This window comes from Aulostomus chinensis, chromosome 2, assembly GCF_037954235.1.
Source record: "Aulostomus chinensis isolate RoL2024-O1b breed Wild chromosome 2, RoL_Achi_v1.0, whole genome shotgun sequence".
Lineage (NCBI taxonomy): Eukaryota > Metazoa > Chordata > Actinopteri > Syngnathiformes > Aulostomidae > Aulostomus > Aulostomus chinensis.
In genome coordinates, this window is record NC_141321.1 from 28,025,097 (window position 1) to 28,042,278 (window position 17,182).

Sequence of the window (17,182 nt, forward strand, 5' to 3'; positions counted from 1 at the left end):
AGAAAATAGCTCTTTATTTCAGTGAAATCACAAGCATTCAACCGCTAAAGCCCCTGTCATCTTCTGACTGCTTTCTTTCAAAATAATTAGTGCTACCCTTGTAGATTATTTCCGTTGATTGCTTGTTAAAACTGTATTTGCCTCAGCGCAGGAGATGATACGCATAGATTTTGTTAGAAAGAATTAAAACAAATCATGAGCGTAAAGAAGATATTTTGTGAATAGAGCTGGTTATCAATCCTAGAAACGTTTACATCAAGATGCCTTGTCATTCAATACCAACATTCAGTACCTAAAGGGGTAAAACCTCTACGGGAACAACGGCAACATACATAAAACTAGAGTTCAAACTGACAAATTCAGCTGGAAATATGACATATTGGTTATATTTCCATATCACGAAACTGTTTTGAGTACGCGAGTGAGCTGGAAACTAAAACCAAAGATTGGTAACGTAATATGTAATTTTATTTTCATTTTCTTAAAAGACATTTTAATTAATATTGGAAAAAAGGCTATGGTTCAGAGACTGGTGTCCAAGTCAAGGTACCAGTAAAGGTAGTGGTACTGAACATTTTTGAACAATACTGTACTTGTAGATAACATGATCCAACATAAGAATGTATGAGTTAAGACTCAAACTGAATGATGAATTGTTATGTATGTTAGTCCACTACATATTCTTCCTCTCTTTTGCACTTGCTTGAAGTTAAAACCAATTAAAATAAGATGCATAATTACACGACTTTATTTTGCGAATTTTTTTCATCCAGGGGAGGTCATCATGCTTTGTCATACCCATGCCACCTGGTAAGATTGAAAATGTTCTTCATTTTCCCAGCTTTGCTAATGATCTATTTTATTTGTTTGTCTTTACCTTTCAAGCAAAACCCGACATCACTGGCCACAAGCGAAGTGAAAATAAAAACGAGGGGGAAAATGCAATGCTCTACTGCAAGTCTGTGGGGTATCCTCACCCTATCTGGACGTGGCGTAAAGTGGACGGAACATCCTACACGGTATATACACAAACTGTATATATGTGTATATATATATATATATATATATATAACCAATATGTAGGTGGAGAAGCAAGAGACAGAAGGGAAACATGCAGCATATGTAAACCTTGTTGAACTAAAAGAGGACATGTGCTATATCCCTTTCAAATTAAGTATTTTTCACATTGAAATGCTGATTACTGTGCTCCAGGACATCGACAACTCCACCGGACGTTTCTTCATCACCAATAGAGACAACTACACTGAGCTCAACATACTAAACCTGGATATAAACACAGATCCTGGAAAATATGAATGCAATGCTACCAATGTGATCGGGACCACCGCTGAGACCACGATCCTACGGGTGCGAAGCCACCTCGCACCACTTTGGCCATTCCTGGGTGTGCTTGCAGAAATTATAATCCTAGTAGTCATCATTGTTGTATACGAGAAACGCAAGAGGCCGGATGACATCATCGATGGTAAGAAAAATCTCTTTCACTAGCAGGAGGCACATATAGACGATGAAAGTAGAGGTTACATTTAGAGGCTGACTTGAATGTTGTGTTTTTTTCAGAGCTGATACCAACTATTAGTAAACAAGGAGATCAATGAATGTATTCATTGAATCAGTAAAGCAGACTTAAAAAAAAAAAAAAGCATTTCATTTAAGTTGAAGCTGCTAGATAGCATTTGGAAACAATGGCAACGTTATATATGATGTTTATTTGGATTATGGTCTTTGGAACCGATTTTTGTATTGTACTATTTTTCCAAAATGCATGAAATACATTTCTGTAGTAAAAACAGACCGGATACTTGGTCTGAGACCAACAAGAACACTTAATTTAAGAATCTCCCTTTCTACAAAGTGACCGTGGATGGCTGAACCAGTACCAGGACAACTGTCATCAAGAGAGGAATTTGTTGGATCATAAGCTTATATGTGGCTGTGTAAAGATGTCACACAAGGCCAAAGACAGATCATTTATCAGCCATCTGGTCTAGGAGTTGATCTGCAGTGGCCAAACGGACTATCAAAGGACCCTCGCCTCCTGCTCTCTCCCCTGGTGCTGCGAGGAGGGATATTGTCATAAATAAGCCACATGTGAAATGCATGCTAATCTAACCTTTGCAGATGCATATTAGGTAAACAACAGGAGGCCCTCAGCTAACCTTTTCAAGAGTTGGCTTTTTTGTGTGTTGTACTAATAGCAGTGGTAACAATGGTGTTCATGAAGATGCGGGTCAGTCACTGTACATATATCCGCCACGGAGTATAACTGAATTGGTCACTATTCTTTTCCCCTTCCCCCTTCTTTCCAAATGGCAACATAATCTAAATGGGTGGTAAGTGTGAGATTCTGCATGGTTCCAGAGATTATTTTTGTCACTTTATTTGTATTTACAAGCCTACTGTCCATCTAAATAACATAACAACATAAATCTTTATATTCTAATGAAGACATATTTTTATACCATTTGTGGTGAGATGAAAACTTTTTATTCATTTTCACCCTCATTAGGTTGAACCCATTCAGCTTATGTTTATAATGGTAGTCGTCAAAATATTTTTGATGGATTCAATTTAATTTCCTTCCTCTATAGATCCTTTGTTGACCGACGTCAAACAAAGTAACATTCCAATCTATGAGAAATAATACATAAGAAATTATATTTTAATATTTGTCTGTGTTTGATCAGCCTTTCCATTTTATGACAGAAATGGCCCGTGCCTCAGTAAAGCTGACAAAATCACATGACAAGAATGTGACAAGATGAAAATGTCTAGAAAACCCAAAGGCCCCCCCCAGTCACCAACGGGCGTGTCTGACCTTTACTCATGGGGCTTCGTCTTCTTCAAATTTCATCAAATTAACACACCATAGAACAAACCAAAACCACAGCGGTCTCCCCACCAACATGAACAGCTGGGGAACAGTTGTACACGAGGCTACCCTCTAATACAGACTAAGCAAAGCTTTGGGCTACATCCTGCCTCTCGTTTCCTTAGTGCAAACAAATATGATTTACTTAGTCAAATGTGTAAGAAGGAATGTTAAGTAGATAAACTTGTTTTAGTCTTTCGTGTCTCTCTGTTTAGACAGGATGACATCTCTCTCTTCCATTTCTTCTTCAGACACTATAATATTGTGCTTGTGCTCCGGGCCGTCATGGTTCAGACTTACAGACTTACATGTATCATAATACAACTATGATGAAATGCTGATTAAAAAAAAAACAACAACAAAGAAAAAGAAATTTCTCATCCTGACCATTAATATATACAGACGTGTACCAGTGAATTAAGAAATCCGAATTAGCTATAAAAAAACCCAACATTTACATAGCCCATATCCCTGCACCTGATAAGAGTATAATTTATGCTGCATATTGAAATATGTTACATTGTGCCTGATTTATAAAACATTCTTTCACACCATTTTTTTTCTTAGCAACTGCAGGACTTTTTCGCTCCCAATTTAGTCTCACAGACAGGAAGGAAAGCCTGATGGCTATTTGTAATTCATTGCCCCTGACATTTATTGTGTGCAAGCCTGGGTGTTTGCCAGTTACAAGATGTACACAGGAGATGTCAGGAGCAAGGAGTTACAAATGGCCATCAGGCTTTGCTTCCTGTCTGTGAGACTAAATTGAGGGCTAAAAATGTGTAGAACAGATTTGTGCATCAGAACATTTAATGAATGAGAGCAAAAAATTGACACTGAGGTGTGGGAGAGAGGTGCGGGATCAGCCCAATTACATAGTTACACATATTACGATATTTGCTTGCATTATGCAAATATAATGGCAGTACACAGGTAAATAAGCCCGGTTCTTCATTCATGCACTGTCATTATTGGCATGTCTCCCCCTTTCAAGACATACATTCAATAAGAAATTGTTCTTTCTTCCTCTATGATATGGATGTTATTGCAGTACAGGCTAAAATGTGTGGTTCACTTGGTCAGGAGATGGACGAATGCAAACGTTCACCAGCTAGGCTCTCATAATGGGTCAGATGGGTGCACGTATTAAATAAAACAATGCAGATGAGAGCGTCACTAACAATTGTTTGCTGCATTTCACAACTTTTCTCCTGAAAAAAACTTGACCATTAAAGTATTTATACATATTTATAAGAACAATTTAAAAATAAAATGTTATTTATTCCTTATTTCATTATCATTACAGAATGTACTCCAGACACTATGGTGGCCAACATCTTTGATCTGCTATTGTCTAAATTGGGTACTTCTAAATTACATGTTTTTTTAAGCTACATTTGTCATATAACATGATTTGTGTTTTAAAATCATTGTTAAAAAAACGGAGAGAGAAAAAAATGCTTTATTGAAGCGCTTGTCTAAAAATGAGAGTGCACACATAGCTCAAGTTAAGCTCTGTGCCTCTAGTTGGTTTCGTCTACTGGAAAAATGAGGCGATTAAGGTGGATTATATTTGCCATGTTTATGTCATTCAAATAAGCATGGAGGACTCCCCGCTCACAAAGCACGCCCTCTTAAAAATCTCGTTTTAGCATCCCAGATTCCCAGAGGTTTTGGCCCCTGTCTGCGACATTATAATTTCTGGTCTCTTGATGGCTTAGCTGTATTTGAACACTTTTATACTCCACAGCTGAGGGCTCTGAGACAGAGGCTGACATTTCTACCCCGTGTTTCAAAACCAGTTGCTTAAATTACAGATTTTGCTGTGTGATTATTTTCGAAATTGCTTCTCACTTTCTGAAACATCAATTTGAAGCCAAAAGTACTCAGAAATAACAACCAATGCGACTGACTTTAACGCACTAATCAGATTAGTATTAATGTTCCAAGTCTCACACAGTAAAAATCTGTTGTTTGTTATGTGCTTGCAGAGCCATTATAGTAAACACAGCTTTTGTGGTGTATGCATAGGAGGTGTGAAAACAGTGGGGTATGCTGACAGATTTCCTCCTCCAAACTATCCCAGAACCATGTTTATGTTTAACATGATAACTACCATAATCTGCTCCATATTAATACCATGGAATGCTGCTAATGCTGCTTATATCTGACATGTAACTGCATGGAAAATATCTCACTGTGACTGGCTACTTACCTGTTGACACATTTTCATCTGTTTGCTGAGCACCAACCATTTTGTCAAGGTTATGGGTTTTTGAACTAACATGCCACTGAATGCAGCAATACTCACCACTTCCTCTTTCACAGTGTTTCTAAGTACTAATGTGTTTGTTATTTATTGCGCTGCTGTATTATAAGAAACCGAATATATGTGCGAAAAGATGATCATACAAAAAAGGTTTGTTTTTATTCATGTTGGTAATCTGAATCGGAACTAGATTTACCGCATATGCAGACGTATTAAACAATGTGCACTATAATGCTGATTGAAAGCTTAAAAACCATCCATGCTTTTATGCCAAATCGGTCACAATATCACATCCATGTACTTGGCCCTTAAAATCACTATGATATTGCTGAGCGTAATTAAAAGATGGTTTAAAATGAGCCATCTGTAACCCCTAACCCTCCCACACATACACTCGGTCTGAAATGAACAGTAGCCCCATGAGAATCAGATGGCATATGAGATTGAGTTTAGAATGTTTGGCAATAACACGGTGGTTGTTTAAGAGACCATACCACTTTATTTCAAATTTGACCGTACTACAAATATGGCACTGCTGGCCATTTTGCCATGCTTACAGTTGGTATTTTCCTCTAAATTGTTTTTGTGCGGCTTTCCAAGCAGTCTATAGAGCGTGCGATGGCTTTATATAGGAATAACCCACAAAAAAATACAATATTTTCCTGTGTTTGCTCAGTGTTTTGCTTCTGAATCTGTTTATTTGACACAGAGCTTGTGCACACAGTGCTATTCCGCTGCAGCTGACTTCCATGTCCTTGATGTCAGAGCTTACCACAAGTGCACGTCTGTGTCAAACCACTATTCAAAGCAATCTGTTCTCACAAACATTAATGCTGTTATCACAAACATTAATGCTTGAAGGATGTGGTAGCCTATTTCAGCAAATTTTGCGTTTCTGTAATTTGATTTTCACACCATAGTGAAATGTTAGTAAACAAGTAGCTGCCAGGAAAATAGCAGAGCATACTTTTGCTGTTTGCTGAAATATGCAGCGTAGGTACTTAGTTTTGCTTTCATCTCACATTTGACTTGTGTTTTCTTTCCCCTGTTCTCACAGACGATGAACCAGTTGGACCAATGTGAGTAAATACATATTTTTAGGGTTACAAATATAATTCATACTTGAATTACTGCTACCTGTAGGTCACTAAATCATACCTGCTTCTTTTCTAGGAAAACCAATTCAACAAACAACCACAAAGATAAAAACATTCGCCAGAGGAATACAAAATAGGCAATTTTACTGAAGTAAGAGACAGTGGGAAGGGATGGGAGCTAAATTTAGAACTGACTGTGAGGATTATCCATGGTCACGCCTTCTCTTGATTTTCTCTTCATAGATGAGATGGTGAAACTGCATTTTTTGGCTACATGAAGATATCAGAGGTGGACAGAGCTCCAGGCCATTTTGAAAAAAGCATATCTTGTCTCATTTTATGAGAAACAATATCAGCATAACACTGGCAACAAAAGGAACATCATGGCTGTCTAAAGCATGCCTTGTTCAGTCTTGCGTGGAGATTTCAGGATGACAAATAATGACTAAAACCACCATAAAGGTGTACACATTTTTAATGTGATGTTGATGTCTACTTTATTAATTTTATCATGGTCCTCAGATGAGGTGATCCCTTTTGTATTACATATCATGTACAATGCATGCAAAACAATTACGCAATAGGATACTCAGAGTAGACATCTTCTGTTGTTATCCCTCGTGAGGCTTCTTTTTTTTTCTTTTGTTTTGCATCCCAAAACGAATAGGAATCATCATATATATATATATATATATATATATATATATATATATATATATATATATATATATATATATGAGTTTGTAGTAGTTAGTTGTACAGCATTCCATGGTCATTTAACTATGTTTTTTTGTGACGAGGGGTCCACTTTTAGCAGAACTTTTATTGTGAAGCAAGGGCTTCAGTGACAGGCAGTATTTAAATTTATTGGGAGTGATTACAGAAAATGACTACTGTGTGTTTTAAGTATCTAAACAAAGATGATATGTGTATTACTTTTATTTAGGTGTATTGTATCTGTTGCAGTATGAGTGTTCAAATGATAGGAAATCTGTAAAAAATATTTTTTTTATATTCCCAATTTCATGAATTGATTTTTATTTTTTATTTTTTCTCTCTTTAACTATATAGCATGGCTATAATCCTATGCAATATGTATTCTTAAATAGATATATGGAGGGCAGTTTGTTTTAATCAGTGAAGCTTTAATATTGTGGGATCACTTGGAAGCTGGCATAGCAAAATTAACTGCTGTAGCTGCATGACTCCTCTTTCAATACAATGTATGATAATGATGTGTGTTGCGTTGGAAATGGACCTGTATTAAGAAGGGAACAGAGGGACCAGAGTATATAGCCACGATCAAACATATGAGTAAGACCAATATTTTTTTTCTTAATAAAAACTTTAAAAATGAATCCAGATGTGTTATTTCATTCTTTGCTTTTTCCTCAAACCCCCTGAATTAAACAGCCCTTGAAACACCCTCCTCGGACTCTAAGCTCTAACAACTTAAGTATAACAACATTTCCATTAACATTGGCAGTACAACAAAACAACCCTAACACCAGGTACAAGAAAAGCTGAACTGACTTGACCACTGCCCTCAGCTGTCATTGAGATTCTTTACTCTTCAAGTAATTTCTTAAGCTCTCCCTCTACCTTCTCCACGAATGTGTGAAAGCTTGGATCCAGCAGACAAACGCGCAGAAAGGGCTCCAGGTCACCTTCTTCAAGAGGCCCATGATGATAAAACTGAGGCAGAATCACAGGAGTCCCCAAGATACTCTGTAGAGGATCCAACAAATTCTTCATTAACTAAAAGAATGATAATGAGCTTTATTTATACCCCACCCTCTCTACCTCAGCCGTATCTAAAGGGCTTTGCAATGTCACCTAATTCACAGACACTCATACACTGATGGCAAAGGCTGCCATTCAGGGTGCCAACAAGCTCATCAGCACCAATTAGGGGTTCTGTATCTTTTTCAAGGACACTCCGGCAAGGCCTTGACACAAGCTAGGGGATCAAACCCTTAACCTTGCAATTACTAGATGGCCACTCAACCTCCTAAGCTACGCTGCACTCAATTATTAGCTTAAGTGGTGTTCAGAATTTGAGGAAGCACATGTGCATGCCTCAATTAAAGTAATCAAATCATTATGCTTATTGTTCAAATAAAATACAAAATCACACATGCATACAATATATTGTTCAGTAGATGTGCGTAGTGTTCTTAGCTCAAGAAAACCACCATTGACTTATGCTCACTTTTAACAGTTAATACCTGGGTAAGACTCTTAATGGACGATGATCCTCGGACAACCTCAGGCTCAATTCCCATTGTATTTCCTTGCTGACACATGGTTACACACAAAAGAAGAAAAAGATTTGACAAACGCAGCATGACATGGCAGGGTTAAGTGACCAATCAATAGCTTCATTACTAATTGAAAAATATCCACCCCTCAAAGCTCTTTTCATCTCCACTGTGAACTCCTTCAGTGTGCCTGTTTGCTAAAGGTCACACTCAACCCCCCATTCCTTTCTCAGCCCTTGATGTTAGACGAGCGTGATTCCGCTCAGTAGTTTCTCCTCAGCTACAGGCTTTGGATGTATCTTTTCATGAAGTAAAATACTGTGACACTTCCAAATCTTCTAAACAGTAAAATTGTTATTTTTCAATCAAAAACAAAGATTTCACTATTTCTTGTTTTAGCCTTCTGTCAAAGATGTTCACGACTCCTACTTCAGTAAAGGCAATATCAAGATATACCGTCATTTCTTCACCGGTTGAATGGATATGTCACGTTGATGATATTTATTTATATAAAATATCTACATTTATTTTATTTTTGTTTTATGATTATTGTTCTTACTGGCTGTTTGTAAGGTTTGGGGTGGGGTGTAGCAAAGCTTTTGCTCTGACATATATTTCACAGTATTGTGAATAATGACTCATTTGTGATCAGCACATAGTCTCACTCTACTATAGCTGGAATGTCACCTCTAAGAATGACAGTGTTGTAAATAGCACCATCTAGTGAGGGTAATATGATAACAATGACCATAACAGTGAGAAAACACAATTAATTAAGCAATCAGCAAAGTCTAATAGAATGTAAACTCTGTTATTAGACATTCTGTCACCATTCAATAACAATTTAACGGATGCAGTAAAACACACTATGTTAGAGTCTTAGGAAGAAAGAGAAAGGGGCAGATCTTTGATACATCCACAAGCTGGCCTCTGAGCAACCACCTATGGCTATTTTGGGAACTTCTATGAGCAATATATTAGCAATATAAATAAAAAACCCTGATCCTTGCGTCAGTGCTGATTTCAAATATAGAATTTTTATTTACTGAATTGTAACCTGTATCTCTGGTGCAGAGACCTCAGTGGGGGGCTGATTGGGTGGCGGTGGGGCATCATCCTGAGTGCTGATGGGCACATACTCTCTCAGTTTTTCCACAGCACTTGAGCACTCCTTTATGGCCTCTGCTTTGCTACTTCCATCAAACTGCATCCTTATCAGGCGGCTCTCTCCCTGCGGAAACACACAAATGCATTCAATCTTGGTCTGTCAATCCCAAATGCCTCAGTGAAAAATCTCTGTGATTTGTATGCGGCTTTTTGAAATCAGCATTTCATTTACAAATTTAAACAAAAGTTTACATTTACAGAAAATTATTAAGGTGATGAAATAAGCATGAAGAAGGTGTTGACCTCTGCACCTGAATAAATTTTTTTTTTTTAATTAATCAGAAGAACTTGTGTCTTGTGTTTTTTTCCCCCCTTCTGACTTTGCTATCATTTCACCCTGGACAGAGAAGAGCGCTTGAGAGGATATTGCCCAAGATGAAGGGTGGTGAAAGAGGGGAAATCAAGGATAATTCCAGCTGCCCTCAAAGCTTAATAGAACACAATAAATATTAAATAGGGCACTATTAAGTCGTAACCTGGCCTACGATGTGATTGTAATGGATCTCACGACTCACCCTCACAGTATATCGAAGCATCAGGTTGTCTTTTTTCTGCCGCACTTTGACGAAATCTGAGGCACAGAGTAAAGAAATTGTATCCTGGGGAAATAAGGGATAATAAAACAGCTGTCAGGAGAGGAATAGGTTTCATGGTAAGGCTGGAGAAAAACAAAATTAAAATGCACACACATACAAAAACAATATTTTAGATAATGTTGAAGAACGCAAAAGCATCCCAATCCCTCTGAACTAAACAAAGTAGAATAGCTTGCTTTTCCAAATGCCAGATAAAACGAAATGTGAGTGCAAAAATAGTTACTTATATTGCCAGCAGGGGTCTCTATTTTCTCAGTAACCTTGAAGCCTCAGCTTTGAGGATTAAAAGCATTTCCACACACATTACAGGCTTCAAACAATAACCTTCTTAGCCTAAGGTTTATACACTAGTGTTGACAGTTTTAGTGCAGGTACATCAACAAAGTTTGCATTAAAAAATGGCCCTGATGTAACAGGGACAGGCTTGCACCTATAAAATAATCAGCTGTAAAATAAGATACATGTTCTCTGCAGGACATCCCTACCACAGAATAAATCAATTATTACAGACCAACTGTGTGGAAGGATCTAACAAATACATGGCTGCACACAGGGCATGAGGAAGGTGTCACATGATTATTTCAATTACTAAACTCCAGAAACAGTTTTGTCCACCAGAAGACATTTTTTAAAATTTCCTTATTAAGGTGACTGATTTAACTCTGTTGATGATGCCTTTAAGTCAAGAGGAGAACAGTGAAGTAACTCATTGATTCTTTTAAATACTGAAGATTTCTGGATTGACAAACAATTTCTGTAATATTTCCTGCAGACCTTAACTAGCTAGAGCATTCACTACTACACCGTAGACCTGTCTATCGTCCTCGTGATGGCACGCTGCAGAATGAATAGCACCTTAAAGTTCTTTATTCATATATCCAAATCTGAACCAGCCTTAAATGGCTTTAAGGTTTCTATAAGCCTTGACCTTTTTACATCTCATTTTGAATCTATACCACAAATGTTCTGAGAGACATTTGACTTGACCTCACCAAAACAATCCAGTCAACTCCCATCAGATCTGAGCAGAAATGTCACACTCTGCAGTAGAATATTTCATACAGCTTGGCCTTCTTAGAGCCCTTTTAAGCAGATTTGTTGCTGATTCACATACTCAAAAATGTACTTTGTGGGAAATATGTTTTTTTCTTTTTTCTTACTTTTCTTGAATACAGTCAAAATGAGCCACCATAAAACCTGCAAATGAACTACTACCATTGACAGACATTGTTTTGTCATTCTTCAATTCAGTGGTGGACGATACACACATTGTAAACAGTCAGAAAGCAGTGATATTGTACCTAGAAATGTCATTCTGAAACCAGACGCATAATAATTAAAACAAATCATATTCAATGCCCCTTCCATAAGGAGGAGGACAACCGATGATAACAACTGAGACACTATAAATTGCCAATGTGAGAGCATGACATTCACGGATGCAGCCATAAATGATTTCAAGCAATTCTATAGCTATAATTTATTTTTGTAAATTACATAGCTGCAAGTGAAGGTATGGTTCACTTGCAACACTTGTGTAATACAAACTTTCAAGGACTAACACCTGCAACAGACCAATGATGAAATGTCAAGGTCTTGTGAGCTGGAAGTGTGTATATGCATAACAAAACAAATTCATGTTTTCTCCACATGGTCTACCATGCCATTTGAAACACATGATTTCCATGTATTCATGAGAGTGAAGAACGACTATATTTTCTGTACTTGATAAAAAAGTGTATTTTACTCTGTTATGCCGATCTCAAATAAAATACCATATTGTAATGTATAATATATATATATATATATATATATATATATATATTCATATATTTATATACATATATAATACATATATATCTTCTTTTTTTTGCATTTATCTTTCCCATTTTTACCCAAATGACATGTGCAGTTTTTGTCATTGGCTTTTGGAAGTCGTTTCATTTGGATTTTCAACAATGTCAAAACACATTAACAAAAGTTAAAGTTTACAGTGACACGTTTAGCAACAGTAAGTGTGCCTGTGCTTCTACAATGCTGTAAAGGACTACAAATGAACAACTTCATGGTACATTAAACTGCACACTCATTAATGTATTCAAAAGGTTGCCTCAAAATGTTAATTTAGTTAAAATTTGCCTGTGTTGGAATAAAGAACTGAACAATGAGAATGAAAGGTATATCAATTATATCATGTTACACCATAGGGACTATGGTGTCGACCACCAGTCGACCAGCCCGATGGGATTCGACCTACCAGTCGACCAGCCCGATGGGATAAACGACCTGAAAAAACAGGTCGTTTATCCAGTGGCTTGGGAACCACTGGATAAACTGACAATCAGTCAATAAGTCAATCGATCAGTCAATCTTGCCAGATGGTCTTACCAGACATTCCCGTCCCTGCAGTACCAGGAAGTATCCACATTCCAGAATTGTCAGGACAATTTCAGGTTCATCGCCATTTGCATCAAATACCTGTTAAAGAAAAGAGAATTTAAATGCCCTGCAACAGGCTGTTGACCCCTCCAGGGGGTACCCTGCGTCTTGCTCCATATCAGCTGGGAGAGGCTCCAGCCCCCCATGACCCTCAACAGATAAGTGGCATAGAAAATGGATGGATGGATGGATGGCGTACATGAGGCCATTCATGACCTGAGCTCATCTCTTCCTTAAGGTTTTGCGCAAATGGTTATTCAGTCTATTTAGTAAAGGACTATAGATATTTGGATATGATTCAATGTTTCTTACAAAGACTGGAAATTGAATGTGGGATTTGTTTTACAAATACAAAATTAGCCCAAAAAAACCTCTATTATAATTCCATGCTCACTCATTTACTTGGAACTCTAAACCAACATAGTGTGGCCTTTGGGAGAAGGAAAAACAAGAACTAAACAGAGCTTTAAAGAATATTTTGGAATTATCATGTCAAGTACAGTCGTGTTTTAAGTTGTTGGTTTGCAGAGTAATATATATCCTGTTGGTAGATTTAAGATTTACAGCCTCCACTCTATTTCTTCCCCTTGCAGCTCTTGATTGCCATCTAGAGTCTGATGCAGTTAATAGAAGATAAAGTGACAATTCTTGCAGCAACACTCCAAATCCCCAATCTGTCTTCCCAGCCTACAAGTGATATTTTTAAACCCAACCTGAATAGACTTGGAGGACATGGATGAATAACTCGGGGAAGAAAACAGACAACCCCCCCCCCCCCCCAAAAAAAACAACCCAAAAACAGTACCTGATCAAGTGTATTCTTCTATCTATGAAACAAAGTTGAACTCCCTATTAAGATTACGATCACAGAGGTATGTGATCATTGGGATCTTTAATCTGTTTATCCATAAAACAGTTTTATTTGAAAAATACAATAACTGACCAAGATTTTATGCTCAAATAGAAATACAATATGAAATACTACATTTACTGCATATTAATAATTTGTTATATTGCTCATTGCTGCTCTCCAGAGCCCAAAGGGCTGTCTTGTAATTGCTCACTTTAACAGTAAAAAAAAAAACTAACTGTAAGACTACAGTAGAAGCCCAGTTTTGAGTTAGGAAATTAATAACAGCTAAATTCTATGGCGCTGCCTCTGTCTCAGGGTCCTGATGTTATGTGCTCATTGACATACTGACATGGCTTACCAAACACCTAAATGGAGCCATTGTTAATGTTATTAGTAACAGCTGTGCTTGGCCTATGATAAGTCACTCGGAAGAAAAAAAAACTATTAAAAAAGACAGAATATGCATCAAGTAATTTGTGGGCTCATTTCATACATGAGAAAAACTACTACTTCTACATTCTGCCAATCAAATCTGTTGAGACGTAACTAATTATAGAACTATTAATAAAACTAATTATTTTAGAACTGTAAAATCTTTTCTCAACATCTTTGTCTGGAGCGTATTACCAAGCAATTACAAATTACGAATATTTATACAAATATCTAGCAGTACCTTTTCTTCTGAAGTCAGTTTCCTCATTGAATTGCTAAATTCCCACACACTGCACTTCCAGAAGTTGTGCGACATCATCACGTTCATGATGAAAGACACCGCTGAATGAGCGGCACAACTATTTGCTAACTAGGCTAAACTAGCCTCCATGTAAAACTTTGTTAAACATAATATTGCATTGATTTTTTTTTTTTTTTACAACCACTAATGGTATAATAAGCCGATACAGGTGTAAATTCCGACGTCATAAAATGGTCGACCGGAACTGGAGTAACGACAGCCACTGGCGAGCTAACTGGTCTTCTAACTCTATGCTAGCTAGGCAGCGAAACAGCTAGCATAAAAACTTGAATAATTTTTAGCAAGAATTCTACCTACCTTCCAGGGTTTGCTTCCGATTTCTCCAGTGCCTGGAATGAGACGCCCATAGCGTTTCAACCTCCATACTCGACTAGAGGCCATTTCTAGTAGGTGATTTATCTTTAATTTCCTGACCAACCGATATGACCTGGTGGGAGTGCGCGCGAGCGAGCTGGTTTGTTAGCATAACGGGTATATTGTGGTAATAAAGCTACCCCCCCCCCAAAAAAAAATAGATCGTTCCCAACATAGTGACTAGTTTTTCAAGACTGATAAGATTGTATGTGTGTGTGTGTGTGTGTGTGTGGGGGGGGGGGGGGTATGAGTAACAAACTAACTTTACTTATGGTAGTTTTTGCGTGATAAAATCCTTTTAATTTAATAAAATTGGAGACAAGTGTTTCTTTTCAACCATTACATAGGTATGTATAAGAGTCAGAGGTTTTAGATATGAACATTTTTTTTCACTTTTCAACAACATGCAATGGGCAAGTACTTAGTCATGTGATAATGTGTGTTATTAAGATTTAAATGTTTGTCCTGGCTGGGGCTCCCTGATTATAGGAAAAATTATGATTGCTATGAACATTATTGACATCATGGTTATTTAACATAATTACTCAATGACTCTGGAGACATCGAGCCTGCTTGTTGTTATTTGGTCTCTGGCTGTTTTCATCATAATACATTTTGAGTCTTACGATATTCAGGTTGATATCCCAGAAGGGAATTCTGATGATGGACAGTTCTCTGGGAGTTTGAGGTTAGAAGACCCGGAGCTCTGTGTTTATGATTCCCCCTATATAGCTAGGACCTTCGCAGCAATGGCCTCTTCTCCTCCAGACACTGGAACAATCACTGCAGACGGCAAGGGAACCTCAGAGCTCCATGCTGGGGTGCAACCTGTCTGAACAATCTCATAAGTTAACATGGACAGCAATTTGAAAGAGGCTCTCCGTCCCTGCTCTTCCTGTGTGTCCCAGATGTAAGTTGAAAAGGGCTTTACCATCATCCTGCTGATCGAAATTGATTAGATCTCCATCTTGCTCTACAAATCAGTGTTTTCATAAGATTCAATCACATACCTGTCACCTCAGGATCAGGTATATGTTCATGCTGCCTGCCTGCCAGTCTGCCACTCCAAAAAAGGGAAAAGCATAAGACACCATTTACAATACTGCCCTCTGCTGCCTATGTCATGGAAGCTAAGATTACACAGGTTTTTTTTAAGCATACGTTCTTTGAGGGTTTACACCTGAGAAGTGGGGAAAAATAGCCTAGTCCACCAGTCCTGAAGGTCAGCCTTTCTTATGGTCAGCCAACCTTAACTGAGAGCAAGCCAAAATGGAAGTTGTAGCTAGCTTTGCTAGCAAACGTGACGGGTTCCGTACTAATCACAACATGAATTGATGAAACCATTAGTGAGCAAATGTTGCCCTCTATCATCAAGAGCCATTCCTGGAGGTTGTCCTTGAAAATTATTTATTTGAGTGGGAGCCCTGAAGAAGGATTGACTATGTGATGCACTTACTTGTGCTGGGTTCTGGTAGTGTGGCTTGTTGATGGTACTGGCCCGACTGCTAGCTGGGGCCAATTTGTGCCTCATATTTAAGGAAAACCAGCATGTCATTTGGCAGCTGTTTTAAAAAGATTTCTGGATTCTTTAAGGAATCAAGGACATTTTCCCAATTTACAACTCTTAATATAATTTGATGTAAGGACAATAACAACCTGGGGCCAACTGTAACTGTGTTTGTATCACAGCATCCAGCGTCTGGTCTGATTAGCTCCCTACTGTTTCCTTTTTCTTCACAGATCCAGGAGCTAACATGGCTAACGAGAAATGAACAGTCCTGACAGGAACACTACAGAAGGAAAGAAGTGGGGAAAGAAAGGTGACAGCTAATTCCAGAATTTCAGCACTTGCAGAATAATTGTTTTTGCTACAGCAAAAACATTGCGATACAATAGTATACACAGTAGTATGAAACAATATAAACACACAATAAAACAATTACAAATTGCGGACCAAATAGTTCACCACGGATTTCATTTTTGGTTTTATTCGCTTACATTTGGTGTGTGAGTGGAAGCACCATTAAATGACTAGTAACAGCAAAAGTAGAACTCTCAAACACACTGTCCAGTGTAAACCACATCTCTTTTATCCAACTGTAAGTCCAATATTCCTGAAATTTGACAGACAGACAGACAGACAGATTACTTTATTAATCCCTTTTGGACGTTCCGCCAGGGAAATTGTAATCTCCTACACATTCAGAGCACTGTTGCCATAAAGGTAAAAAGAATAGACATAAATAGAACTGTATAGAAAAGAAAAGAAAACAAAGACTATAGTGAAATTTGAGGTAAAAACAAAGTAAAACACCTCCTCTTGGGCATTTAGTTGAACTCGTTCAATATGAGGGGAGGCTGGTGTTTTTCCATTTTTTTGGAGTCACCAAAATAGGACAGGTTGGTTTTTGTTTGGGTTTACACTTTTGGGGGTAAGTATCATATTAAGGTATTTCTGCATTGGGGTCACTTCTTGGACCTTTAAGCTCTATCTGCCTT

The 17,182-nt window shown here is 37.7% G+C and overlaps 2 protein-coding genes across 4 annotated transcripts in view; one reads left to right on the forward strand and one right to left on the reverse strand.

Annotated features, from left to right (window-relative positions):
- The window catches only part of nptnb (neuroplastin b), a 31,332-nt gene extending 23,713 nt beyond the window's left edge, over nucleotides 1-7,619 (forward strand). The window contains exons 5-9 of one of the 2 annotated variants that reach the window (XR_015110506.1): nucleotides 886-1,019; nucleotides 1,213-1,486; nucleotides 1,877-6,241; nucleotides 6,336-6,410; nucleotides 6,503-7,619. Coding sequence is in view for 1 of the 2 variants with exons in the window: in XM_086188552.1 (XP_086044678.1) it covers nucleotides 886-1,019; nucleotides 1,213-1,486; nucleotides 6,220-6,241; nucleotides 6,336-6,396 (491 nt within the window). In the remaining variant the exon portion in view is untranslated. The remainder of the gene's footprint in view (nucleotides 1-885; nucleotides 1,020-1,212; nucleotides 1,487-1,876; nucleotides 6,242-6,335; nucleotides 6,411-6,502) is intronic. The other variant, XM_086188552.1, reaches the window with a different exon arrangement.
- Nucleotides 6,962-14,812, reverse strand: rec114 (REC114 meiotic recombination protein). 2 transcript variants are annotated; one of them, XM_086188592.1, is made up of 6 exons: nucleotides 14,627-14,812; nucleotides 12,672-12,761; nucleotides 10,203-10,286; nucleotides 9,599-9,751; nucleotides 8,488-8,556; nucleotides 6,962-7,987 (listed from the first exon to the last, which is right to left on the reverse strand). In XM_086188592.1, exons 1-6 carry the CDS (start codon nucleotides 14,708-14,710, stop codon nucleotides 7,826-7,828), a joined length of 642 nt encoding a protein of 213 aa, XP_086044718.1. In that variant the 5' UTR covers nucleotides 14,711-14,812; the 3' UTR covers nucleotides 6,962-7,825. The 2 variants fall into 2 exon arrangements, with proteins under 2 accessions (XP_086044718.1, XP_086044711.1); XM_086188585.1 differs by having other exon boundaries at nucleotides 6,964-7,987; nucleotides 9,578-9,751; nucleotides 14,627-14,811.
- Nucleotides 14,813-17,182: the final 2,370 nt, after the last annotated feature.